We start from the raw sequence: 26569 nt of genomic DNA on the forward strand, positions 1-26569 counted from the left end.
TAATTTTCAATTACTAAAAAAATAAAATAAAATCTTTAAATATTTAAATTAATTAATTAATTTTAATTTATTACTTTAAAATTATCATTTTAAAATAATTAAATTAGCTATTTGTAATTCTTATAATTTTATTTTATATGGGTTTCATTTACAAATAATATTTTTTAATCATTGATTTTTATTTAATTGATATCTATAAAATCACTTTTCTTTAATAGGTTTATTAATTTTTTTATAAAATCATTGATTTTTGATTAATTTTATATAGATATTTTTTTTGTTGAGTTGAGGCTTCTGTGATCAATATCAGGTTTACGAGAGATTTTTGGGCGATCTATCATTTGTCGACGCATTTCGAACCAACTAGTGTGGTTCATCGTCAGGACAAGTTGAAGAACCAGATCCAGCTTTGCATGTTAAATAGCTTGAGCAGAGCCTCCAACGGCTAAATTGGACTAGGGACCTTACCTCTAAATATATAAATCATTTAATTTAATTTAATTGGAAGTTATTAATAATAACCTTAACTCTAAATAAATGCATAAATAATTTAATTTAATTGGTTATTAAATATTTAATAAATATATAGAAAATATAAAATATTAGAATAAAAGGTATAATTAACTATTTATAGAATTAATAACTAATTTAATAAATACATAGAAAATAGGAATAATGTAATAAAATGTATGATTAACTATTTATAGAGATTAAAATTGGTTGTTAAGTAAAAAAAAAACAAAAAATTAAATTGAAAAAATAAATAAATTAATAATAATAATATAATAAAAATATATATCTACATTGGAATAAAATAATATTAAAAAAAATAAAAATAAAAAATACAGAAACTAATCAAATAAAAACTTGTAAATATTAACTTAATATAAAATAAAAAGAGGAGACAAGAAACGAGGAGAGGGGGAGGAGGAGGAGCCGAAAGGAAGAAAGTGGCTAGGAAGAGAGCGCTGGGAGCCAACATCTACTGACCTTCCAGTCATCTTCTCTATTGAGATTGCTCGACCTCTTTTTAATCTCCAGAGCTTCTCTAAATTTCTGATGATGGAACTGTGAAACTCGCTCACTAATCCTTTGATTGATGGAGCGAACAATCTCACCAATATAGGGGTCCCACAGGGACAAGGGATAATATATACCCCTTTCATGTCCATGGGATCAATAGGATCCTTTGCTGATCTGAGGAACATACAAATGGTGTTAAGGGGACACTATGCATCTTGAGAATCCTTGCAATCTTATCAGTGGTCCCCTAAACAAACGAAAGATGGACACCTTGAATCTGTTTCTTCGGTTCCTTTTTAGCAAGAGAATTCTTGGCAGCTTTTAGGAAAGCCTTCTGTCCCATATATGTACTATAACCATTCTCAACAAAGACATCCAAGAGAAGGGATTTTTCTTTCTCAAAACTCTTTTTATCCGAGATCCTTAGCGCCCTAGTAGCAAGGGTATTGAGAACTCCCATCTTCTGAGCTGGGAAATGGTGGGAACTGGGATGAAGATATTTTATTTTTATAAAATATTATTGAAATTTTTGTAACATTTTATTTTTTCGATTTATTTATTTTATTTATTGTCTTTTATTTAAAAACACAATTAATTACATTTGCTTGGATAGTTTAATTGGCAATGGTCATGTAAATGAAGTCTCACGGAACCGGATATTTTAGATTCAAATCTAGTACTATCTTCCATATCATAAATATGATAAAAATGTAGCCCTACCAAACTTATGAAAAAACACAACCAACCACCTAAATTATTAATATTCGCTTACGAAGTTTCTTTCCACTATGTCCCTTTCATTTAACAGTAAATTAATGTTTTCTTTCTCACTCTGTCCCTTTCATTGAACAGTAGATTATGAATGGCTGGACGCGGGAAGCTTTATCTTTTAATTATTTTTTATGGTTTAACTTATCGGATCATTTTCCTTACGCGGTTGTGGAAAAAACTTGACTCTGTTTAGTTGCGAAATTACACAGAATTTATCAAGGAGCAGTACGGTTCCAATGAATAAAAAAACTCTCTGGAAGTAAATTTTTACAGCATATACGTTAAAAGACGGAACAGTTCATAAGCCCATGAACTATCGCGAATAGTTGCACTAAAATTAAAGTAAAATACGGTTAAGCAATAGATTCGGTAAAATTGAAAAGTAATATCCATGGACGTGGTACGATCTGTGTTGAGCTTCCGAGATTTTTCCTCGGCCTCAGTAATTGATTCTCGCCCCCATAAATCTCTCCACAGAGCGTTCCCAAAACAAAGAATCCGAGGCAGAGGCGGAGGAGCAGAAGGAGGAGGATACAAGTTATGGCTTTCATTGCAGGGTCTTCAACTCAACTGTTAGTTATCAAATACCAATTCCGACAATAGATTGCTTTTCAGTTTTTGTTGAACAAATTTGCAGGAATATTTAGCTAACTGTTTTGTTGTTTGTTGGACTGCGTGTCAGATTAATGGGTGATTCGGCGCCTTTTTTCTCGGCTAGCTTGCTGTCGGATGCCTGGAAGTTATCCGGCAGCGTTTACAGAACTGGATACGAGAGTCGCAGCTATGTGAGGGCCGTCATAGGGGATAAAGTTGTTTATGCTTTCCGTGGCTCTTTTGATCCCAATTTATTCACATCCACAGCAACCAAATATGGAGAATATCAAATTCAGCCGCAGGATCATATTGGTTTTCTTGACGGCTTGAAAGATGGGAATGACCAGAGAGCCTCCCTTCACCGGGGCGCTCTCAACCAGTTTCTGGACATTTGGAACAAATCCGGCGTCCAAACACAGGTTCTTGTTAACCAGTTTTTTGTTTTAAATTGCGTCCAATTATGATGGGATGTCTCAAATTATGTGCACTTGACATAATCAGTGAGCATTTCAAATTTTACTTCAAATTTATGATTTACAAAGATATTTAATCTGGGAGTGCTTGTTAGAACATTAATCACGCCTTACCGTATGACGGTGATAGTCGGGGTAGTCATCAGTGTTAGTGGGCGTGGAGCGGCTATAGTTGGCCGGCTATAGTCTGCAGATTTAGGTAGATAATAAATAGCAGTAAGTGAATAGCTGTATTGCTGTAGTGAATTTTGTATAAATATATGTGCGTTGCAATGTGATGAATAAGCTCATTTTTTAGAGTCTTCAGATCTCTGATATGGTATCAGAGCCGAGGGTTTCGGGTTAGTGTGTGTTGGAGTTGTGTAGCTCTGGCGTGCGTTGTGAAGTCTTTGTGTTGAGCCCAAGTCGAAGTGCTGTTGTTGACAGTGGAGTGTTGTTTGAAGCCAAAGGTTGGTAGGTGTTGTGTTTTGTGGTGAACCCGACCTGAAGGCTCGGTAGTGTGAATGCCAAGTGGAGAGCGATATTGTTCCGTATGAGCGTCGGAGAAGTGCACCAGTTTGTGCGCACCGTGCTTTCTGTATTCTGAAGAAAAGTTGTTTCTCAAGACCTGTTGCTATTCTATTTATCGAGCTGCCTTAGAGAAAGCCAGCCAGCGTGCAAGCGTGATCTCGTACTGCTGTTGTTAAGCCTTGTGTAGAGGATTTTGTGCAAGATTCTAGATCATGTAGTGAGCGTGAAGGAGCAGAGGGGCTGCCTAGAGAAGCGGCCAGAGTATAGTAGCGTTGCTTTGTCTGGCACCTGCTGTGTTGACGTTGGCCCTGGTTAATAGGTCGTTGGAGAGCCGATCTGTCACACTTCTGCCTGGAGGCGTCAACGTATGTGTGTTGAGCTTTGTTGAGGCATAGAGCTGATGGTCTGTGGCTAGCCTTGATGTGCGTCTGCCAGGGTGTCAATCACCGTATTTGAAGACCATGTCGAATCTTGTGTGTTGAGCAGGCGTTGGGTCCTGTGTTGCTGGGCTGTTGTGAAGAGTTGTTGGAGTCTTTCCTGGCAGAAAGAGGCGTAAACCTGAGCCCGACTGAAAAGTTTAAAGGCCAACGCGCCAACGCGTAAGTGAAGTGTGTGATGTCCACCGGCTGTGAGTGGCTGCTGACAGTAAGCAAGCCGTGTGAGGAGCCGGACAGAACGTGGAAGTGTCGTTGGTTTGGTGACGTAGTGGAGATGCTGATTTCTTGCTGCTGGAGTAGCGCTAGAAGTATTATGTAACCCGACGTGGAGTTGCCTGGAGTAGTGCTGAATCCGCATGGCTTGTTGAGGCCCATGGTGGAATGTCTATTGCGGTATAGGTTACAATTGAAGACCAGTAAATACCTGGAGAAGCCGCTGCCGGTTGCGATGTGAAGTGAGGCGTGAGAGCCTCGGAGTTTTCTTTTGAACTGTTGTAGCGCAGAGGAGCAAAGTTTGTAGTGGCTATTGTTTGATGAAGCTCTCAAAACTCGGGCAGCAAAAGTTTGGTGTGCATCCGGGGAAGTGGGAGGCAGAGCAGAGAGGTGCTATTCCAAGAGTGGTGGTATTCTGAAGTCAAAGCTTGTCAGAGTTTAAGGAAAATTTAAGCCTAGCTGATATGTCTATTTTTTAAATTTTTTGACAATGATTTTTTTGATGATCATTTTTTCAGGAACCCATTTGGGTTTGGCAATATTTTTGAGTTTTTCGACAAACAATGTCATGTTGAAGAAGAAATCACTCATGTTGTTGAGGATCATGTTGTTGAAGAAATCACTCAGAGTAAAACTTTTTTTCTCATAACCCAATTGTTAGAAGTTTTATTGGATCTGCTTTCAAGATGACTGCTACTGTAGAGGATACTACCATGGATGTTGTTCCGAGGTCACTCATGTTCGAGGATGAATGCATTTTGATGGCTCCTCATGGAAAGTGGGGAGAACATGAATTAGATTACCTTGTTAGTGCTCTTGCATTGCATCCCAATCCAGAAGAGGTTGTTGACAATAAGTACGTAAGCAAGGAGCAAAAGAATTTCATAAGGAAACCCAGAAAGGTGAAGATGAAACTGCACCAGCAAAGCAAAAGGAATAAGCATGGACCCTTTAATAAGAAGGCAAAAATGAAATGTTTTGTTGTAAGTCTAGCCGAGACTTAGACCAGAAAGCAAGTTAAATTTTAAGACATCGTGATTAAGGGGAGGTGTTAGAACATTAATCACGCCTCACCGTATGAGGGTGATAGCCCGCGTAGTCATCAGTGTTAGTAGGCGTAGAGCGACTATAATTGGCGTGTTAGTCAACATAGAGCGGCTATAGTGGACGAAGTGTTAGTAGGCGTAGAGCGACTATAGTTGGCGTGTTAGTCAACATAGAGCGGCTATAGTGGACGAATTTAGGTAGATAACAAATAGCAGTAAGTGAATAACTGTAATGAATTTTGTATAAATATATGTACGTTGCAATGTAATGAATAAGCTGATTTCTTCGAGTCTTCAAGTCTCTAACAATGCTAAGTCAGTTGGATTGTTTTGTCAAACTAAGGCGTTATTAATGTTAAGATCAGGGAAAATCAATAGAAGTCGTGCTATTTAAAGATGCTGTTCTGGGATTTTACTGTTACCTGGGCAAATTTACCTGTAGTTTTGCCGCTTTTAAATATATGGAATTTTGTTTTTTTCAATGTTTGAATTTTTGTTTTTTAAATAGGTTACATTACAGATTAATATTAAACAAAATGATGGGTTTTCATAATTATGGAGTTAGAAAATAACATAGTAACAGAGTACACTTTTAGGGGTTGGAGAGAGCACGTACCCTATGTTCCTGTATTTTAGGGAGCTTGGGAGTTGGTAGGAACTTTCCAAAATACCCTGGAGCTTTAAAGGGTATTTATTTTGGGTAGAGAAGGTACCATTTGTTTATTTTCTAAGTGATACATGACAGGTTAGGGGGCTGGACTGCATGGGCCCTAACAGAGAGAGGCTGAAATGTAGCAAAGGTTTCAACAAAATATAGCCATTCATTCCTTGGCAGTTTCTGTTACAAATCTTGAAGTTGGATAATTGCAAATAAGTCTATTGTCTTGAAGTCTATCTTGAAGCTTTAATGATAAGATTCAACAAATTACAATGATGGTCAGAAAGATGAAGAGTAGTAGTGTCATTTTATAAATTTCCAAACTTGAATTTAGAAGTTGAATATAATATAGTGTTAGCATGAAATCACATAATAATCAAGTGATAATAGCCTTTTTTATTTTTTTCCCAATTTCTTTGTTGGGAAGGAATTTCATTGATATATTGTTGAGGGATTAATATTTAATTTTTTCTAACAGTGTTTCAAAGTTCAATCTTTTACATATTTCATTGCAAGATGGAATCTGCATAATGGAATTTAATTGCCCTGTTTTTGTTTCAAAGTTCAACCTCATACATATTTCATTGCAAGATGAAATTTAATTGGTAAATTTTAGATGGAAATACATAAATTATTTTATTCTTATTTTTATTTTTAATATATTATATTATTGTCACTCTCTAATTGACATCTTTTTGTAAATTTGAGCAAAACTTCCGGCCATACAAAATTTTGTAAAAAAGAAAGTATCCCGTTTCTGAAACTAATGCTTGACTGGTTAAATTTGTGAGAACAACACTAACAATCAATCAATCAAGACACTTGACTTCGAGCGCTAACCCAATATATTTTATTTTTCTTCTGGTTTATTCAGCTTATTTGAAATTTAAAATGATTTTGATTATTTAAAATGGTGGAGAAAATTCTTACAAAATTGGGATTAAAAAGGTTTAGACTGAAAATTAGATTGATCTTGATCTTGATCAGAGGATGTAATATGCAATTACTTCAATATTGGATAAGCCTGCCCTTTTGTGTAAGATGTATGAAGTTTCAAGGTCCAGTAAGTCTGAGCCTTAATCTTTTACGCCCATAAAGGCCTTTTGTGTAAGACGTATGAAGTTTCAAGGTCCAGTAAGTCTGAGCCTTAATCTTTTACGCCCATAAAGAACCCAGTTTGTTTGATGTCCATATCTAGTGAATTCATTGAAACCTAGCGGCATAGCTACCTACAGACATAAATCATCTGGATCTATGAAATGCAAGTCTGTGGCCCTTGAGATGGATTTATGTTACTAGTATAGGTATGTTTTCTCGTTTTCTCAATCAGTGGCCTTATAAGAGATAGCCACACTGTACACAGTATCTTGCTTGACCAGGATTTATTAGAGATAAACTGTACTTTTAATGTATTAGTTGCTCATTTGGTAGTTCTGATTGTTGTTGCAGGTCGGAGAAGATTGTAAGAGGGGCGCTACCATTGTGTTTACCGGCCACTCCACCGGGGGGGCTAGTGCTGCGTTGGCCACTTTATGGGTGTTGGAGAATCAGGGGCAGCCTGGTCCGTCCAAAGCGGTATTCTGCATCACATTTGGGTTCCCTTTGATTGGTGATGAAATTCTGGCACGAGCAGTTCGTCGCAAACAGTGGGCAGATCGGTTCTGCCATGTTGTTTCCAGGCGTGATGTCTTCTCTAGAATATTACTGGCTCCGTCCATATCTGTTTCTAGGCATTTAGAAACACAGTTTCCCTATTGGAAGAGATCTATGCAGAATTCGGCCGATTCCCTGGGTTCCACTGACACACCAATGGTAGAAGCTCCCCCAGGGGGAACTGCCGAGTTTGTTGGCACTGTAGTTCAGCATTGTTCTGCTGTAGCCAATTACACCAGTGCAGCCAAAATGAGTCCCAACAACCCCTTGATAGCTGCTGTGAAGCCTCTTGTAAAGCTAAGTCCTTATAGACCATTTGGGCATTTTCTGTTCTGCTCAAGCAGTGGGGGAGTCTGGATAGAAAATCATTATGCTGTGTTGCCCGTCCTCTATTACGCCGCTCAAACCTTAGGTGCTAATTTAGAGGACTTCATCTTGGAACACTCTGGTTATGGCCACATCTTACCCAAAGCTCTGTTAAACATAGTGAAGTTGGGGGAAGAAAAGCTTTCAAATCTTCCTTTGACAGATGCTGCTTATCAAGACAGGGAGTTAGCAACACAACTAGATGCTCTTGGCCTTGGAATTCAGGTAAATCTTTTTTGCATTCTTTGATTAAGTATTTCTCTCTGTTTTTTTTTTTCTGCATTCCTTGAATCTAAGAATTTTAGCAGTAATATTTAAGGTAGTGGGATTCTAATGATAAAGTGGCACATAGTAACACTTTCTTCTGTTAGAGATGATTATGATTTCTGCTAATAGGATCAGTAGTGAAATTTGTGTAGAATTGCCAAGCAAGACTTTCCCTGAGAGCAGCCGGACAAGTTCTGAAGCAGCAGATCGAGAACGTGTCCAATTTGAAGATGGAATACCTCAAAAAGATGGAAACCCCCATGGCAAATCTAGAAGAATATCGCCTGCAATGTCGGGGAAATGAGACTGGATACTATGATGCTTTCAAAAAGAAGCAACGGGGTAATGTGGACTTCCAGGCGAATCTGAAGAGGCTGGAGCTTGCAGGCTGGTGGGACGAGATCATACAGAACAAGTTCGATAAGGACGAATTACCGGATGATTTCCAGTGCAGGAAAGAGTGGATAATATGGGGCACTCACTACAGGCTACTTGTGGAGCCCCTGGACATCGCTAATTATTACAGATTGGGCAAGAATGAGGACTCAGGACCGTACCTCACTCATGGAAGGCCTCGTCGTTACAAAACTCTTGAAAAGTGGTTGGAAGGCAATGAAGAGATTCAGCATCTGGAACTACCCACGATGCTCACTCAGGACTCCTGCATCTGGGCTTTTGTTGAAGAAATTGCATCCTTAAACAATAATAATGATGAAAGAAGAATAGAATTGGAGAATCGAGTGGGGCGTTTGATTCAATCCAATGGTTTGTGCAGGGAAGATCTATTGACCGGTGAATCCACCTTCAAAGCAGTTGTCGAATGGTTGTGGATGAATATGGCTCCAGCGCAGCAAGCATCATCTCCCTTCCGCTTTATTCTGCAAAACGCCCAGAATTGATTAAAGGTGGTTGCCTAGTTAGGTATGTTTCAATTATATGTGTGGCAGTCTGGGCTTTTGTTCCATTTTCATCTCGTTTTCCCTCATATTTATGCATTGTAGCACCTGCGCTTTTGTTTCATTTTCATTATTTTTTCCCTCGTATTTATGCATTGTTGCACCCCTTAGTCTTCTCCTCATTTTAAAAGTACTGATTTGATTTCAGTAGTTTCATGTATTATTAGCTAGCTAGTTATAGCTAGTTATATAAACATCTGTATTTCCTTGTGTCCATCTGTAAATTCTTCTATGATTATATAAGCATATTTCTTTGGGTTTGCTTGTAAACTCCTTGTGTTGTTATTACTCTCCGTTTTATGTATTTTTATTTGCAAATTCAATTATTTTGATCGTGAAGTTAAATGGTGCAGTGTTTATACAATATTTTATTTTATTTGACTATTTTTATATTACAATATCACATCTATATTACACACAATAATAATGCAATATCCAATTTTAAAATTACAATAAATAATTTGGATGTATGGATACATTACTTTTTTATATAAAAATAGTTTTTAAGTGTCCCTTAATATTAATGGTCCTTGTGTGCATTTTAGGTAGCTCAATTGGCAGTGATTCTGGAAATGAAGCTAAAAATAATAAATTTATTTTCATATAAAATTATTATTTTTAATCTATAGAAAAGGTGTTACAAGTTAGTGAAGAAGTGGTATGAGGAGATCTTGTTAGGTCACTGCGTTAACCCAGTGACATATAGTTTTCATGTCTGTGTATTAATGCCATTCGGACTGAAAAAATTCTTCAAAAAAAGTCTACTTTATCATCGAATTCGCTTTTGTATACTAACATCAGCCCGCCGCCGCCACGACTTATTCATTGCAACGTGGGCGATATATGGAAATTCGTTAGTGGCAATTGAGTCCAGTCCACAATGTGTTAAATTAGTTGGTGCGAATTTAGGACAGTGGACGCGTTGGTTGGTGTAAGGATTGTTTATTCTCTTCGTGAAATTTGTCGGATTCTGTTTTATTTTCCAACTCTCTCATCATCTGAAGAACTAAAATGCCGCCGACTGATTCTTACGGAGTAGTTGTTAGCATTGCAAAATAAAGTGAGATATATATCATTGTTGAAAAAATGTTCAATAATATATTGTTTTAAATTTATTTATTAGATACATATCATTGTTGAAAAAATGTTCAATAATATATTGTTTTAAATCTATTTATTAGGAGTAACAATTCTTAACTCAATATAAAATTATTATAAAAATATAAATAAATTGAAATTTTAAAAATATATTTCTTTAAAAATTATTAAAATAATCTAATAATCTTGTAAAAATTATTTTTTCATTAATTTTGATATGCATTATACACACTTAAGCTCAATATTAATTACCTGCTTAAATAAGTTGAAATGCTCAAAAATAAAGAGTGTATTGACTTATGACGAAGGTAAGATAAGGAGAAAAGAGCTCCAGCTTATTCCCTACAACGTAGCCGAGATTTTGAATAAAATTCCGAAATGCCAATCCTGGTACTTGGAAATTAGTTAGGGCCAATTTAGTCGGTTAAATTACTTGGCGCCAATTGAATCTAGTCCACCGCTTGTTGGACAGTGGATTCATTGGCAGGTGCAAATGGCATTTTTTCTTAATGGGAATGTATTTAAATCACATTTATTGAATTGTATAAATTAATTAATAAATGTTTTGGTTTTTGGGTTGAAATTAAGTTATATAATTTTTAGAGGGATTGTAATCTTGTGTTTGAAATTTTTTTTATAAATTTTTTGAAAATATTATTTTTCTAAATAAATTTATGTATTTTTACATATTAATAAAAAACATATACTAATATATAATAACAATATATCAAAAAACAAAAACAATGATATTACTACCGCATGGTTCTTTTAAAAAATATACATTTAATTGATTAAGTTTAAAAGATCAAACAATTGGAAAAAAATAATCGAAAATAATTATTTTATTCAACATTAAAGATGAACTCAACAATATTTCTCAAATATCCATCAAAATGAAAAAGTAACACATCACAACAACACATACTAATTGTGCAAATGGATTAGTATAGCAAAAAAACACAACTTTCGAGCAAGTTTTTCTTGTAAATTTATCTTAATATCAAGTTATTGTAGAATTGCATGAGCATTGAGATAAAGAGAAAAAAATTGAAGAAATAAGAAATTTTATTTTATTTTATTATTTTAAATTTAAATTAATTTATATTTTAAATATTTTTTAATAGTAAATATAGTAAGATTCTAGTTTTACAAATAAAATATTAATCTTTAAAGTTATTTTTTTTTTAAATGCTATCTATCTATCTGTCTGAAAATTTTATTATATAAAAGAAATTTTTGTTTAAAAAAAAAAAACTATATAAAAAAACATGTAACATTATTTAACTATAATATCATATAACTGTATATAATAGTTCTATATATAAAATATATAACCTAGCATAGTTTTACAACTATTTAATATAACATAAAATTATTTAATAAATGTTACAACATAACCATAGTTTCGTAACATAATTACTATATAATTAAATATATTTAACTAAATCATAACTTAGTTATAACATCACATAGCTATATATATATATAGATTGTTTATAACATAACATAAAATTTTATATAACATAACTTGTATAACATAAAATTAATTAACATAACATAGTTGTATAATTATTTAACATCACACACATAACATAGCATGTAACATAGATATAACTATAACTCATAATTATTTAATTATATACCTATATATATTTAACTATTATAAAGTTATAACATCTCACACACACATATTATAACATAACATAGTTTTATAACTATTTAACATAACATAGCTTATTATATAACGTATTTTATATATATATATATATATATATATAGATAGATATATATATAATTGAACTATTATACTATAACATCATATAGCTATATATGTAACATAAGATAGCTAGCTAGCTATATATATGTGTGTGTGTGTATGTGTGTTATAGACATTTTTGGGCACTGCAACCCCAATCAAACATGTCCATAAACCAAGGGCTCCTAAGTCCCTAAAAGTGTTGTTTCATACCTTAAAGGAACAAGTTCAGCTGATTACATCATCTCCCAGAAGTTCTCCACAGGAAACTGCTCAGAACTGGTCAAAACTGGACCATATAGGTTGCTCAGTGCTAAGGGTGCGATGCATCCCACCTGCCCAGTGAAAAGGGTGCGATGCATACTGAAAAGCCATTTTGTAGGGTGCGATGGGTGAGAGTGGACAAATGGCAGAGACAGTTTGCGAGGTGGATGATCATGGAATCTTCCAGAAACTTCTCTTGTGACACTTGCCTCTCTGAATTCGCCCAAGGATGAGTAAGAGATCATCAATCTCCAAGTGGAATCAAGAACTATCAGAGAGAGGACACTAATCAAAATCTCAGAAGCTGACTCACCCCCCTGCAATCATCTATATATGGATCCCTCATCCCAGAGATCCGGAGGCTGGAATTTTGTATCTTGTAAGGAAGTGATGTTGGTTTCTTGTTGGAATATCATAGTGTTGGGTGATCTAAGCTTTTCATGAGGTGAAAGAAGGGCTTTCATGCTGGAGGATGACGCTGGGTCAGAACAATTGGTTGTAATCCTCTTTGCTTATTCTTGATATTAATAAAGCTATTCAAGTTTTCCTCCACATTCTTGTATGTTTGATGATATATGCATTTGTGTGGTCAATATATATCTGGACCTATATTGTTTATGATTGCAGATATTTGTTCTTCGATAGTATTATGCTGCTTTGATTCCACGGGTGCTCTTTGAAGCCGGGTAGACGAAGGAGAAAGCGGCAAGGATCTGTCAGAAGGGAGAGGAACCGAGCAAGGAACCAAGCGCAAGACTGAGGTTGGTGTCCTTCATTCCTCTCTTATCTACTTCTCATAAAGGAAAACGAAAGTAGTTTTAGTTTGTTTGTTTCTAAGATAGCTACTAGTCTTAGTGGGACTAGCAGCTCCGAGTGGACACTAGATTTCCCGATAACAAAATGGCGACTCCACTGGGGAGCGAATAGATTGTTTGTTTGTCTATATTTGTTTGTTTTATAAACTTACAGATGGAGCCTGAAGTCAAGCCAGCTAGCCTTCGAACTGCATTTGCTATGCAAGTGCAAAGTAGATCAATGCTGCTTCAGTCTATCTCCGGGTTTTGTTTATAAACTGAACAATCAATTTGCAAACTTTCTAATTGCCCTAGTGGTGGCTCTAGTAACCTCATTAGATCAGCCCCTGTGATTTCTATTTACTGTACATCACTTTCCCGGCCTAAATCCCTGAACTGAGCTGCAAACTGTGACCTGGAACCCAGTTGAAGTCTCGTCCCTGGACCATCACACCTTTTACTCTTGGGAATCTGGATGCATCGCACTTCCCGTGTGCAGTAGGTGCGCTGCATCACACTTTCCCTGTGTTGCAGGTGCGCTGATCAGACAAGACCTCTTCTGCCCTCAGATTTTGGTTTCTGTGTTCACTCTCTTCAGCTCTATTCAGGAGTTTTGTTGTCTGTGATCAATATACCACTGTGGAAACCCCTTCCTTTCCATCATTCTGCCTCCATTGTGCAAAGAACTGTGAATGTTTTTATGTATTTTCCGCCATTTTCAGTTCTCTTTTACAAAGTAGTAGCATAGTCGAACTGTCGTCTTTTGATTTGAAAGTGTCGCAAGTGTCGTTTTCAGTCAAAGAAAAGAATTCTATTGTTCTTGATGGTCGATTATATAGTTACTCTTGTATTTGATTTGAATTAGTAGTTTTTCAAGTGTCGAAAGCAGTTTTCAATTCAAAATAGTAAAGTGTCGTCATTATCTTCCTTTCGTTTTTGAAGAGAAATTTGTTAGTACTGTCGCTTTGAAAAGATAATTCAGAATTGTACTTAGCATTCTTCTTTTCATTCACACATTAAGAAAGCTGAAAACAAATACATGCATGTGCATTTGCATTTAGACTGCTTGTTGGTTTGATTTAGGACAGTGCATCTATTGTGTGCTCTCTACTCTATGTTGAAAGAATACCGTCTCTCTTTCTTTAGTAGCTAGGATTTTCATTGCAAAAAGAAGATTAAACGATTGTTTATCATCTTAGATTGCATTTTAGGAATTGTACATCTACATCACGCGGTGAACGTGAAAGGCAAATTTCTTAAGAAAGATCAACTGTAAAATAAATTTAATGAACCTAAAAACACTTTGGAACCTAACGCACAACATTTAGAAGTCTAGGCTAGAGACGTATTCCGCCGTCGTAAAGTCTGGTAACTGTCGCTTTCATTGTTGGTTGGGTGATTCCTCCTCTTTGAGACGACAAGTGCCAGTACGGACTTGTGCTCCCACGTATTGTCGAGTATATATTGGGAGACCACAATAGGCTATATCCTTTATCCATAGGAAGCCGTGTTTTCCGCCCTATTGATCGCAATGCACTGAACACAGCATTCGGGAAGATTGACTGCCGTACCGTAAAAAGTATTTTGCAGTTTTGCGATTGGTTTGGTAATCCCTCTGTCTAGATTTCCAGAGTAGTCTCTTTTGTTCCTTTTTAGACTCCTTAAAGGAAAAGGTCCATCTGAGCACTTGTCACTTCAGGCTCATTAAAAATCGAAGGCGACTAGAGTCATCTTTTGTTTTTTCTCGACTCTTAAAAATTGAAAAAACAAGTTGTGTCAAAGTGTCTAAAATTTAATTATTTTAATTGGAATAACATCATTGTTCCCTTGTTGGTCTTAGGTTGAGAAAAATGGAGTCCACCAACCAAGGATTTCCCCTTGGGGGAAATCCTAGTCCTTTCTCCTCTTGGGGAGATGTTGGTGCACCTCATATGTCCACACTGTCCCTCCCAGGATTGACAATTGGCTTGCCCATATGGCTCTTCTCGACCTCTGTCATTCAAACCCCCGCGGTTCCTGAGCAATCAAGTCAGCAACTAGATGATACTAGAGTTACCCCCAAACCTTCTGCTTCACTTGTTTCTCCCTCCCCTCCTTCCTCTTCGCTTGGTGAAGTTGGTAAAGCTAAAAACCAAGTAACTGAGAAGAAGAAGAAGAAGGAGCCAAAGGTGAAAAGGAGCAACCATGCATCGTCTAGCGAAAATCCACACACTGCACCATCCAAGCCTAAATCTCCATGTGTCATTTGCAAAGGAGACCACTATCATCGAGATTGTCCTTGCATCCCTCGGATCTTAAGGGACTAGTCTCCCCGTTTGCACAATCCGGTGTCATCGACCTCTGACGATCATGTTGAGAGTACACCGTCAACTAGTGAAAATGAAGTCCCTGGACAAAAAGGAAAATGTAAATTCCCTTGTAGACTGTGTGAAGGCGATCATGCCCTCCACCGTTGTCCCTTCCTGGACGAAGCTAAAAGAGTCTTGGATAACCGTCCCGCTTCACCGCTACGGCTTCCTCCTGGGTACAAGAAACTCTTGCCGAGTCCATCGCTAGTTGAAAATCTGACTGACACGCCTTTGTGGTCAGTCGAAGCATCTATCATTGAAGATAAACCCTCTGAGCCAACACCAGACGAATGTCAAAAGGTCGAGGTGGCGGTTGACCCGGTCTTGTCTCCGGGAGGTCCATCTTCAGATGATACAGTCACCGAAGAGAACGAGAATGACACCGTTCAAATTCTTTTCGTAAACACAGACTCCGATGAACATGGGGGAAATCTACCTGTTCCTTTACCACAGGAAGGAAGTTCTTCAGAGTCATATCCGACCATCTATTCGGTCCCACCTCCAAGCAACCTGGTGGTTTCCTTCGATTGGAATCTACTAGGCAGACCCCGTCTACCAGCTAGTATACCATTCCGCATCATTGCACAAGTATACAGAATGGTCATGGTCGGTACCATCATTGATGAAGGGGCTTCTGTGAGTATCCTTTCCTCGACTGCTTGGAAAGCGCTTGGTTCGCCATCGCTTATGCCTGAGATGAGAAATCTGACAGGCTTTGACAAAGGAACCAGTCGACCGTTAGGGATCCTTCCCAATGTGCCCATAACATTGAGAAGGAAAACTGTTCATCTAAACGTAATGGTAGTCCAAGGGCCTTTAGATTACAATCTACTCCTTGGGTGTGACTATATTTATTGCATGGGAGCCATCGTCTCCTCACTCTTTCGAGTAATGTGTTTTCCGCATGAAGGCAGAGTGGTCCAGCTCGTAGACCAGCTTTCATTCCCCAGCTCACACATAGCAAATAGTCAAATGCCATCCCTAAATGGTCTTTTCATGCAAGGAATGTCTCATCAGTCTCCAGTCCGTCCACCTGAAGAGCGCGAGTGATTCGGGAGGACATGACTGAAACCCAGGGGGCATGCACCCTGGTCTGCTTCGGCAGGGAAACTCTGGGTATAGGGTAGGTTTCTGCGAAGGATATATGACTGGTTCGATCCCCATCCGTATAGGAAGAGGGGATTAGACCGGATAAGATACCTCCGTTAAAAGGTAGGCCTTTCCCAACAGAACAAACATTTTGTCTGCAAATTGAGGGGTAACCTAGAAACTCTACTTCGCTATACCTGGGGGCATGCAAACCTCTTGTGAGCAAGCGAGAAACGACCAACTAATGTTAACTCTATGATTCCACTGACTTCAACCACCTAGGTCGGGTGAGTGGTCAAATCGACCATTCATCTTCGCAGGGGCCACCATGGCACCGACAAAGTAAAGGAAAAATTTTCCTACCTAACCTTGGTAGTGATCTTGGTAGTTAAGTAGAGGGGCGTAGTTGGTCGTTCCTAGCTTGCATGCGAGAGGCGCCGGAGCATAGTTTCGAATGGTGCAAGCTCCCTAAAAATTGAACCTATCGATGAGACATCCTTATTATACGACTGGCACGAGCAGTTTTTACGTAAAGTTCAAGCTCGTTAAAAATTAAACCTTAGCAATGAGAAAACGTTCCCCCAGAGTTTAAGCTCATTAAAAAATGAACCAATTTCCAGTAAATAACCATTGTGAATGCATTATAATCAGCTTTTGAGCCCTGGTCGTGTTCTCATCATCACCTCCACTCTGTTTTAGCAGATCATTCACCTCCATTTGATTGTTTGCTCCTTTTTGAGGAACAACTGCAAAGAGTGATCCTGTTAGCCATCCTTGTGACACTGCCATGACTGGAAAATTCCAAACCTTACCTGGAACCAGTTGCTACCTGAAATTATCACTCGTTCCTAAAAAACTAGTCTCCTTTAAGCTCTTTTCACCTAACTCGTAAAATATGAAAATATTGCTGAGCGATTGGCCTCTCCAGCTCGTTAAAGCGACAGGAAGCGCTATCCCTCCTCTAGATTTTAATCTTTTTGGACCTGAGGGATTATTACACAAGAAGATCGAGTGCTTGTCTTGTTCGGCTCATTAAAATTATCGAAAATTCATCCCTTTCGTATTATTTTATACATTTTAGACTTAAGGGATTATATGACGAAAAAGGATTATTGGAGTTTCCTTTACGTCCCTTTCAGACTCTCTAAAATTGAAAAGGACCGAGTTGTCTTTGTTGTTAAACTCGTTAAAACCGAATAGCAACAAACTTGTCCATACAGACAAGAACGAGTTTCACTGTCGCTAGGCTCGTTAAAATATAGCGACGGGTTTGCCCGAAGGGCAAATTATAGAACAAGCATATGTTATCATCCTCAAGCTTGACAAAAATAAAGAGTTACTGGTCAGCAATGACTGGGGAAAAATTGGAAAGAAAACTTGAAGAAACTTTATTGGTAGCAAGTCGCTCTTGAACATGACACTTTCACTCCGCATCTGAGTCAGGTTGGGTTGTTCCGTTCACTGTTCATATCACCATTGGTCCATTACACCATCCATATTTGGGGTTAACGCTACCAATCCATGTCAGTGTCGCCGGTATGTTCAAGAGAAGTCGCTCAGAGAATTCACCTGTGTCTCATCCGCTGCAATACATTCACGCTCCATTCTTTCATGACCGCCATGCTGAACCCTGTATCATCAGATCGTTTTCACCTCCAAAATCATTTACTCTATTCCGTGTCGTAGATGTGGGATTCATTAAAGCCCTCCTTCGGCGCGTCGCTTCTTGTCGACATCAGCTCATTATCCAAGAAGTCGACTTAGGAACAACCCTTTCAATACTTTGAAGCTTGCATGCCTCAATGGCAAGTTTCTCACTGCCGGCGACAGGTTTACATCAATGGCCTTCGACCGAAAGATTTTGTGCGGTGTTCGACACCAAGTCCCTCATTCACACCACGCGAATTGTACTGTAGTACCTTGAGGGTCATCATCATTATCGGTGATTCCTCTCACGCCTGTTAACAGCTTACATCATTGGCTGGTAATCAGGCGATGTCTTTCCATGTTCGACTCTAGAAAATCTTTCACATGGATCGACTTGTACTCCGAGTGAAGGTTGAACGAGTTTGAAGACCCCAAATCTAGTTTCATCCATCCGGGCTGCAATATATTCAGGAAAATAAAGACATCAAATGTACATTGTTGCTGCAAAAATGATCATCTGAATCAAAGGATGATGACTCTATTAGAATCATCAGTCTCCCGCACAGACGGTTGTTTGTCTTATGTACATGAAAATGAATTTATAAAGCTGAGCATGGGAATGCCCGCCTCAGCTAGATCATGAAAAATATTATGAAGATAATGTATTGTATTGTATCTTATTACAGGTCGCCTTCCAGCTCAAAAAAAACTTCGGATCCTCATGATAAAGCATTTCACCCAACATCAAAAGATTAACGACCTCATGCTTTAGGGGGAAACTGTTATAGACATTTTTGGGCACTGCAACCCCAATCAAACATGTCCATAAACCAAGGGCTCCTAAGTCCCTAAAAGTGTTGTTTCATACCCTAAAGGAACAAGGTCAACTGATTACATCATCTCCCAGAAGTTCTCCACAGGAAACTGCTTAGAACTGGTCAAAACTGGACCATACAGGTTGCTCAATGCTAAGGGTGCGATGCATCCCACCTGCCCAGTGAAAAGGGTGCGATGCATACTGAAAAGCCCTTATGTAGGGTGCGATGGGCGAGAGTGGACAAATGGCAGAGACAGTTTGCGAGGTGGATGATCATGGAATCTTCCAGAAACTTCTCCTGTGACACTTGCCTCTCTGAATTCGCCTAGGGATGAGTAAGAGATCATCAATCTCCAAGTGGAATCAAGAAATATCAGAGAGAGGACACTAATCAAAATCCCAGAAGCTGACTCACCCCCCTGCAATCATCTATATATGGATCCCTCATCCCAGAGATCCGGAGGCTGGGATTTTGTATCTTGTAAGGAAGTGTTGTTGGTTTCTTGTTGGAATATCATAGCGTTGGGTGATCTAAGCTTTTCATGAGGTGAAAGAAGGGCTTTCATGCTGGAGGATGACGCTAGGTCAGAATAATTGATTGTAATCCTCTTTGCTTATTCTTGATATTAATAAAGCTATTCAAGTTTTCCTCCACATTCTTGTATGTTTGATGATATATGCATTTGTGTGGTCAATATATATCTAGTCCTATATTGTTTATGTTTGTAGATCTTTGTTCTTCGATAGTATTACGCTTCTTTGATTCCACAAGTGCTCTTTGAAGCCGGGTAGACGAAGGAGAAAGCGGCAAGGATCTGCCAGAAGGGAGAGGAACCGAGCAAGGAACCAAACGCAAGACTGAGGTTGGTGTCCTTCATTCCTCTCTTATCTACTTCTCATAAAGGGAAACAAAAGTAGTTTTAGTTTGTTTGTTTCTAAAATAGATACCAGTCTTAGTGGGACTAGCAGCTCCGAGTGGACACTAGATTTCCCGATAACGATATATATATATATATAGAGTGTAACATGTACATTGTGAATAACTATAATTATAACATTTAACATAGCTTGATTATCTAAAACATAACACACACACACACACATATATACATCATTCAACATATCACTATATATAATTATATAACTATATGTATAAGTTCATGGTTTAACAATGCATCATTGATAGATACATTAAATCCATTATGAAAAATTCATTTGGTTGGGTGAATAAAAACATTTAGTCTCTTTTCTAATTTTTAGCATATTGTTTCACTATATAGTGTGTTGTACACGAAACATTGTCTTCATGTGCTTGCACCTAGTACATGTCATGCGTCAAAGTCAAACATTAAGAACTTAAAAGTCTATTGTAGTATTTGATTTGCATGAAATTTTATTAGTTTTGTAAATAGGTTTATTTCAATTTTTTACATATATATTTACATATTTATGCGCTATGAATAAAATTCATTATTTAGAAACGAGAAAAAGTGTGAGGGTAGATTTGATCACTTCTTTCGATTGTGTTTACATGGAACTCAATATACTTTGGTTGATAAATTATCAAAAAATGGACTCTAAAGTTTAGGACTTCAAGCTAGATTATTCTGCTTGAGTTTAGAAATGGTTTTTTTGTCAACATTTTTTTCTTGGATTAGTTTATATTTGTTATATCTATTATATGTAATATGCGGAGGAATCCCATTTACGCACCCCAACTGTAGGCCATCACAGTGTGAGAGGTTTTTTTATACATGGCCAAGCTCGTGATAGATCACGTAGCCCACTGAGAGTTCATGTTACCCTCGTAGATCCTGCCTTTGATTCCATTTAGAGTGTCAAAAGCAGTGCTTTTTTCTCTAATGATGACCATGCTACATCTAATGGACCTTCTTCATCCATTTCAAGTACACCTCATGCATTTTTAAATCTTCTTTAAACTTTATGTGTTTATGTCTTGAAATTGTCTTTAATTTTTAAATTGTTCTCAACTAATGTGTTTGAATTTAATGTATATGTCATTATTCTTCTAGTTTATTTTATATATATATATATATATATATATATATATATATGTTATATTATGTTTATGATTTACAGGTCATCAATAGGTCGAAGTTGAGGATAAGAGTGCAACATCTATCTCTCATGGGATGATGTGACAACTCATATCACATTAGAGGATGTTACGACTTGCCATACATGGATCATAATAGAGATAAAGAAGATCCCTGCCAATTCATCGACTCATCCTGCATTGTCTCTAATGTTGGATAGCATCACTAGGTTGATTGAGACATATCGGAGGTTGAGCCCAAATAACCACATATTATAGTTTATACATAAAATCAGAAGGTATGGGGTTAGAGGCCCAGATTCTTAGGAGGTGGTGAAAGAGGCCACCAAGGACATTGATGTTCGTGGGGAGTTGTTCGACATGCCTCTGGATCTCCATGTTAGACATAAAGGTTCGATTCCACTTAAATGTTTTAGTAATGTTCATGCAACCCCTTTTTTGTATGATAGATTCATTGGATCTTGGGGCCATTTCCCCCACCATGACCAGGTCGCCATTTATTTTTCCAAGCATTTATATGCAAATTTCGTGTTACATATGAGATCATATTACACTAATAATAGATCTCATTAGTATGGACCCGGCTTGGGACGTACCTATGAGCGTGAGGAGGCTCATATGGACCCTGGGCATGTACCACCACCACTAAGATTCTTGCCAATACCGTCTTAGAGCTTGGTATTATCAACAGAGCTAGAGGAGTTGTCACAACTCAGTGGTGGGATGTGAAATACTATTGCAGATAACATGTGGATATTATTGGCTAATGTGTGTGTTGCATTGGGTGGATATATAAGGAGACCACCATGATTAACTTGTAACCCACCAGTGCCCTTATATGATGATGCACTTCTCACGATTTTACCCTTTCATCAACTTTTTACATCTGCATGTAGGTATTGTCATGCCATTCGTGACACTTGGAGGGTGCATGACTTGCATGACACAGATCAGGTACATATATATACACAACTTTTGACTCTTATTATAAAACTATGCATAATTATTTATATTAAAATTTCTAGTTCGTATTAGATTGCATATTTATATTAATAAGTTCATGATAACATGCAGACACATCCCAACTACATGAGTGAGCATAGGAGGTCATCTGAGGGGGCAGTTGATCAACCATACCATCCTCAACCAGAGCATGTTTCCATGGATTCTCTTCCACCTGCACCTCATAAGTTTACTAATGTGGAGGAGAGTCACTATGTACAACCACATGGATCAACAATTGAGGTAAACTTTTGTATTCCTATAAATTTGACACAGGAAAACCTGCGTATACCCACAATATGCATGTAAAATGCACATATCTGTTTTGCCCTAGGAATTTTAACTCTCTGCCGAGTCAAATCTTCAATCCTTAATGGTTAAGGCACCTTTAATAAATCTCTGTAGAATGATTTATTAACTAAACACAGTCTGCCCTTCATTAGTCCCTTTCTATCGGGACTTTCTTTAACCCTCATAACCTTCGCATATAACTTTAATTAACCCTTCGTTATACCTTAATACCCACACATATATATAACCTTCCCTACTCTTTATCCATTGGTCATATTTGGACTTTCCACATAAAAACATCTATCGAAACTTCATTTCTATTATGAATCTTCTATAATAGGAATCACGCAAAACACACATAACCATACCTTTTTCCGCTTATTCCTCATCTCTGTACATTTCTCAATGCATGCCTTATCGCTATCGCAATCCTTCGCGGGTCACACTAACACATTCCTCCTTTGCATCCGATATGCGATAACTCTCCGGACTTCAATATAATATAAACTGCATTCATTACTTTCTCAGGTCCACCCTTCTATCATACATCGCAAATCCTTTTGGCCCGTTTAACATCACATACCGCATTATTCATCGGCTCGTTCCACATCACATGTTGCACATCGCAGGACGCATTGGTTAAGGTCCGGTACATTACCATGTAATATTTGCGATGCGATCAAACCTCCGATCGCATCGGACATCGCAATCGTATATCGCATTACTTATGGCCCAAGGTTAATTCCTCCCATTAGACTATTGCGATGCGGGATCTATAGTGATCCTCCACCGTTGATCCAATCACTCGATCCAATGGTCAGCGATGATCCCACATATCACAATCGAAATTCCCTTAAGGCCAATTCATTCACTTACTAGATAAGTTTCAATGTGATATTCATAACTCCATTCCATGTGACTTGATCTCATCTGTTGATCTGATAGATCCAACGATGCCCTGTGCATTAACACTTCATTCTTTCATTTTTCTTTCCAATTGGGTTTTACGCCATTTCTCCAACATTTCTCTGTGGTTTTGGTTATTTCAATGATTCTTCATCCTTTCACTGTTCCATTGCGTGACTCCCTCCCGATCTTAACTTCGCATGCTATTTAACACAGTCCCTCCAGAACATTACTTTGGTTCTTCAAACGGTTTCAAAGGTCCATTACAATCCGTTGTCTCGTTCTCCTCTCTGTGTTCACCGAACTCCACTTGCATACATATGTTATACAAAATCTCTAATACACACAGAATTTATCATTCCATATTGAATCACACACTTACACACTCAGAATCGAATTCTCTGTATATAAACATATAAACAAATGATTACATATTGAGACTCTTCGTCCCTCTTTGGCCTGATTCTTCTAATTAGTGGTCTTTATTTCCTAATCTGCCCGTAGGCTTACAGTCACACTCTAATTAGCTAACCTATCCACCCTATCTCCTATTCCCCTTCTGATTATGTCATTTAGGCTTACATTTATACAAAAGGATTCTAAAACCAATTCCTAGTTTAGATCCATGAACTCCTCAACAAAATCCTAAAATCTCTTCCTCATCCCTAAGGATCCTCTTCAATCCCCAAAATCATGAACTAACTCCTAATTTGAGTTTTACAATTAATTCTCAAATCCCTCAATCTCTCAACTATCCTAAATCTCTCATATTCTCCTACATTTGAGAATATTTACAAATATGTCTCACAATATTCAATTAAATCCTATTCTCATTAAAATCACTCAAAAGCCTAAATAATTACATTAATTCACACTTAGGAACCCAACTTATTTGGAAACACAAGACCCCCTATGTCTTACTAAAATAAAATGATATTGTTGAGCTGATTGCTCCTGCATCAGACTCCCAAAGTAGAAAATATTCATGATGTCCAGATCATGTGTGTTCATAAGTTAATAAAAAACCTCGAGGGTCCCAAACTTTAGTTTGTAGCTGCCCAACTGCCTTTCACCTTTGTTGTTGTTGTATGTCTCTTGTCTTTTGTTTCATCTTCCTCTCCTTATCAATCAGGTTCAAATTATGATTGATCATGCTTCCTGCTACTATCAATCTACTCCGTACGAACTGTTTCATCATTAGCTGCCATAATTCTTCAATCTCTGTTTCCAATACATCCTTGGACTGGTCCATACTCTACCACTTACTTTTTCCTCTTTCTCTTTGTTTCAGGTCGTTGTTGTTGTTGTCCACTAACTCTTCAATCTGTTGTTTTTCTTCTTGAAGTTGTCGAATGCTATCACTTACTCTTACTTCTACGCTTACTTTTTCTTCGCTTATTCTTGTTTGTTCTTCACTTATTCTGATTGCCTCCCTTTCATCCTTACCCTCTTTCACGGTTATTTCTTTCTGCATTAAATCCTGACTGTCCAACATTCTCTTCAGCAATTGAACATCTCTGTTCCATGGATTTAATACGTCCACAGAATCCTCTTCCTTCATTTTTATTTCGCTACTCATCTGTGTTAAATTTTCTCCAGCATCTGCAACTAAACTTTCACTCATAAAACAATTATTAAAATAAAAACCATAAGGCTTTTGTGCCTTTTCTTCCCTTGGAAACAATTCAGTTTGCTGCTCTAATTCTTCCTCCTCTGTCAGCATATCAGTATGTTGTTCTGAATTCTCAACAGAATTCGCGAGACTGTTAGCTAGTCTCTCCTCCACGCCATCTATTTCAATGATGTCTTCCTGATTATGTTCACTGTAATGAACTCCTTCCTCTGCATTCACACTGTCATACTCTGAATTTCCTAGCAAATACTCCAGCAACTCAATTTCTTTGTGACACTTCATAAGTACTTCATCATTACTTATGATTTCTGCATTTATACGCAAATTATCAATCTGAAAATTAAAAGGTTCAACAATTTCAACTGTTGCTTCACATATCAATTCTTCAGACTGAATTTCATCTCCTTCCACAAGAAATTCTTCCTGTGTTTTCACAGCTTCAAACATCAATGTATTAATAATTTCTTTATGCTGCAATAATTCACTGCTTTCCCCATTCAAGAGACATTCTTCATCATTCTTGACTTCAGAGTTTTTACCTTCTAAAAGATACTCTCCCATACTTTTGACAGCTTCAAAAGATTGCTCATCCTCTGCAAAACCTGTAATCACATCAAAATTATTAGATTCAACAATACAAGGTTTTACATTCTCCTGTTGGTCTGCATTTGTCCAACAATTTAGAAATTCATCAATAATTCCTTCTTCTTCACCCAGAACTTCACCCTGCTCTGGTTCACAAATAAACACTTCCATTTCCAACTCAACTTCTCTGAGTTTTCCCATCAGCCACCTTACTTGCCTTTGTTGTAGCTTCCTCTGTAACTTATGCCACTTTACTGGCTTCTTCTTTAAGACCCAACCTTGTCTCTGACTTTCCTCTAGTATCATCATCAATACATTGAGGTGTTCTTTCATCTCAACAATCTCTTTGTCAAGTTCCTCTTGACTCATTCTCTTTCCATTTGCCTTGGCATCCTCCTTCTTCATCTTTCTTCTGTTGTGGTCTTCTTCAGAACCTCTGCTATGACTGTCACTAGTCATCATCCTCTCCATCTCTATCTTCATGAGTTCCTCACTCATTCACTATGAGTTGCACTAAAGCCTCTACAACAGTAAGTCCTCCCTGCTACCACTTACCTCACCAAGCTTTCCACTGTACTTGGTCTTTTGGCAAGCACTTGGTTCTGTATCTCTGGAACCTCCTTTGAGCACTCTTCTCTGCTCCTTCTAGGCTTTAACTCATATACACTTCTCAAGAACACAACTATCCTCTGGTATTTCAATCACCATGAAATACTTGGTTCTGACCACTTCTTCTTTCATTTTAGAAAGTCTTACCAGCTTCCTTCATTACTCAGCAATTCTACCCACATTCTTTTGTGGAATTGCCTTTGAGATCTACAACAATATCTCTGTAGTAACAAGTCTCCTTCTTGCTATCTATGCCTCACTAAGCTTCTCTCCTCTGTGCTCAGTCTGTTAGCATTTCTCTGGTTCTTCCCTCTGGAACCAATTTGTGGGGAACAATTGCAGGATTCAAAAAAGTTTGCCATAATTGGATGAGGAAGGATCACTTTAGCTCTAACCAGGACAAGTCCTTGATACTTGCAAAATACATCTCCACGACCACACGATCAAGGAAGTCCTCATCAAGTGGAAATACACCTCTCCAGAAGATGCGACATGGGAACCAACCACTATTCTTCAAGAGTTTCCATAGCTTCAACCTTCATAACAAGGCTACTTTTGATGGGGAAGGGCATGTTAGGGTTCAACCCTAACCCCTCTATTTATGTAATAAGCCTAAGGCGCCTAGTTAGATTCATAGTTAGTTAGTTGAGTCAATAAAACCCAGAAGTTGTTATCCACATTAATAA

General features: G+C 37.6%; 1 protein-coding gene across 1 annotated transcript; it reads left to right on the forward strand.

Moving 5' to 3' along the window:
• The first annotated feature begins 2208 nt into the window (after window positions 1-2208).
• LOC149199356 (protein EDS1-like) lies at window positions 2209-9222 on the forward strand. Its single transcript, XM_089402407.1, has 4 exons — window positions 2209-2366; window positions 2477-2807; window positions 7175-7969; window positions 8164-9222. Exons 1-4 carry the CDS (start codon window positions 2335-2337, stop codon window positions 8908-8910), a joined length of 1905 nt encoding a protein of 634 aa, XP_089258533.1. The 5' UTR covers window positions 2209-2334; the 3' UTR covers window positions 8911-9222.
• Window positions 9223-26569: the final 17347 nt, after the last annotated feature.

Source organism: Pinus tabuliformis, chromosome 2_1, assembly GCF_031772625.1.
Source record: "Pinus tabuliformis cultivar Carrire ecotype Pingquan chromosome 2_1, CPIR1, whole genome shotgun sequence".
Lineage (NCBI taxonomy): Eukaryota > Viridiplantae > Streptophyta > Pinopsida > Pinales > Pinaceae > Pinus > Pinus tabuliformis.

Bases quoted from the DNA above. Each gene is read 5' to 3' on its own strand.
- LOC149199356 (XM_089402407.1), top strand. From the start codon at position 2,335: ATGGCTTTCATTGCAGGGTCTTCAACTCAACT. The intron at 2,367-2,476 runs GTTAGTTATCAA...ACTGCGTGTCAG, and splicing joins GCAGGGTCTTCAACTCAACT to ATTAATGGGTGATTCGGCGC. The intron at 7,970-8,163 runs GTAAATCTTTTT...AAATTTGTGTAG, and splicing joins CTCTTGGCCTTGGAATTCAG to AATTGCCAAGCAAGACTTTC.